This window comes from Charadrius vociferus, unplaced genomic scaffold (genome assembly GCF_000708025.1).
Source record: "Charadrius vociferus isolate BGI_N301 unplaced genomic scaffold, ASM70802v2 scaffold2629, whole genome shotgun sequence".
Taxonomy (NCBI): domain Eukaryota; kingdom Metazoa; phylum Chordata; class Aves; order Charadriiformes; family Charadriidae; genus Charadrius; species Charadrius vociferus.
This window is the reverse complement of record NW_009650226.1, coordinates 1-792: the sequence shown is the minus strand read 5'-3', so window position 1 is coordinate 792 and position 792 is coordinate 1. Positions and strand designations below refer to the sequence as shown.

At 58.8% G+C, this 792-nt stretch overlaps 1 protein-coding gene across 1 annotated transcript in view; it reads left to right on the top strand.

Moving 5' to 3' along the window:
- The window catches only part of LOC104293474 (ras-related protein Rab-5B-like), a 2,024-nt gene extending 1,787 nt beyond the window's left edge, over positions 1–237 (top strand). Inside the window, exon 3 of the mRNA XM_009892977.1 lies at positions 127–237. Coding sequence (XP_009891279.1) covers positions 127–237 — 111 coding nt within the window. The remainder of the gene's footprint in view (positions 1–126) is intronic.
- Positions 238–792: the final 555 nt, after the last annotated feature.

Below are 792 nucleotides of genomic sequence, written 5' to 3'. Positions count from 1 at the left end.
CCGGGGGAAGCGTCCGACAGGCGCCGCCGGGACGGCTTCGGGGTCTCGGCTGTGCCAGAGACACGGTCCTGCCCCGACGGCCGTGCCGCAGAGCGAGCCCGGTCCCGTCTTCCCCCTCCAGCCAAGAAGTTGCCAAAGAGCGAGCCCCAGAGCACGAGCGGCGCGGCGGGCAGGAGCAGAGGTGTGGACCTGCACGAGCAGAGCCAGCAGAACAAGAGCCAGTGTTGTAGCAACTAAAAGGCGGCCTCCGCCAGCGCCCGCGCGAGAGGAAGAGCTAAGATATAACCTCCATCCCCGTCCACCACACCTCACCTCCATAACGGCACACCGAGAAACCCGTCTGAACCAAAACCCTCCCGAGAGCTCCCTCTAACTGCACTTTTTAATGCTTCAAAACCACCACCAGACACCCGTTACCACCATCCCGATGGCAGTGGAACTAGATCAGCCGGGGACTTAACTTCCAAAAAAAAAAAACAAAACAAACTCTTCTTCACTTTGTATTATAGGTGCAAATAGCGACCTAATATTCTGATTTCTCCCTCCGTCTTCCTCCCTCTCCCGCCTCCTCCCTCTCTGCTTTGGTGAACCCGGGTTCCCGTCTCTCCTTCCGCCCTCCCCGTCGCGGGGAGAGACCCGAGGAGGCGCCAGCGTCGGCCTCGCCGGTTCCCATCGGGGCGAACCGGCTGGAACCAGAGACCTCCGGAAAACGCCGGATTTTTCTGAGGGGGTCTGTCATGGATTTCTCTTTAATCTTTTTTCTTTTTCTCCCCCCTCCTGTTTCCTCTGTTT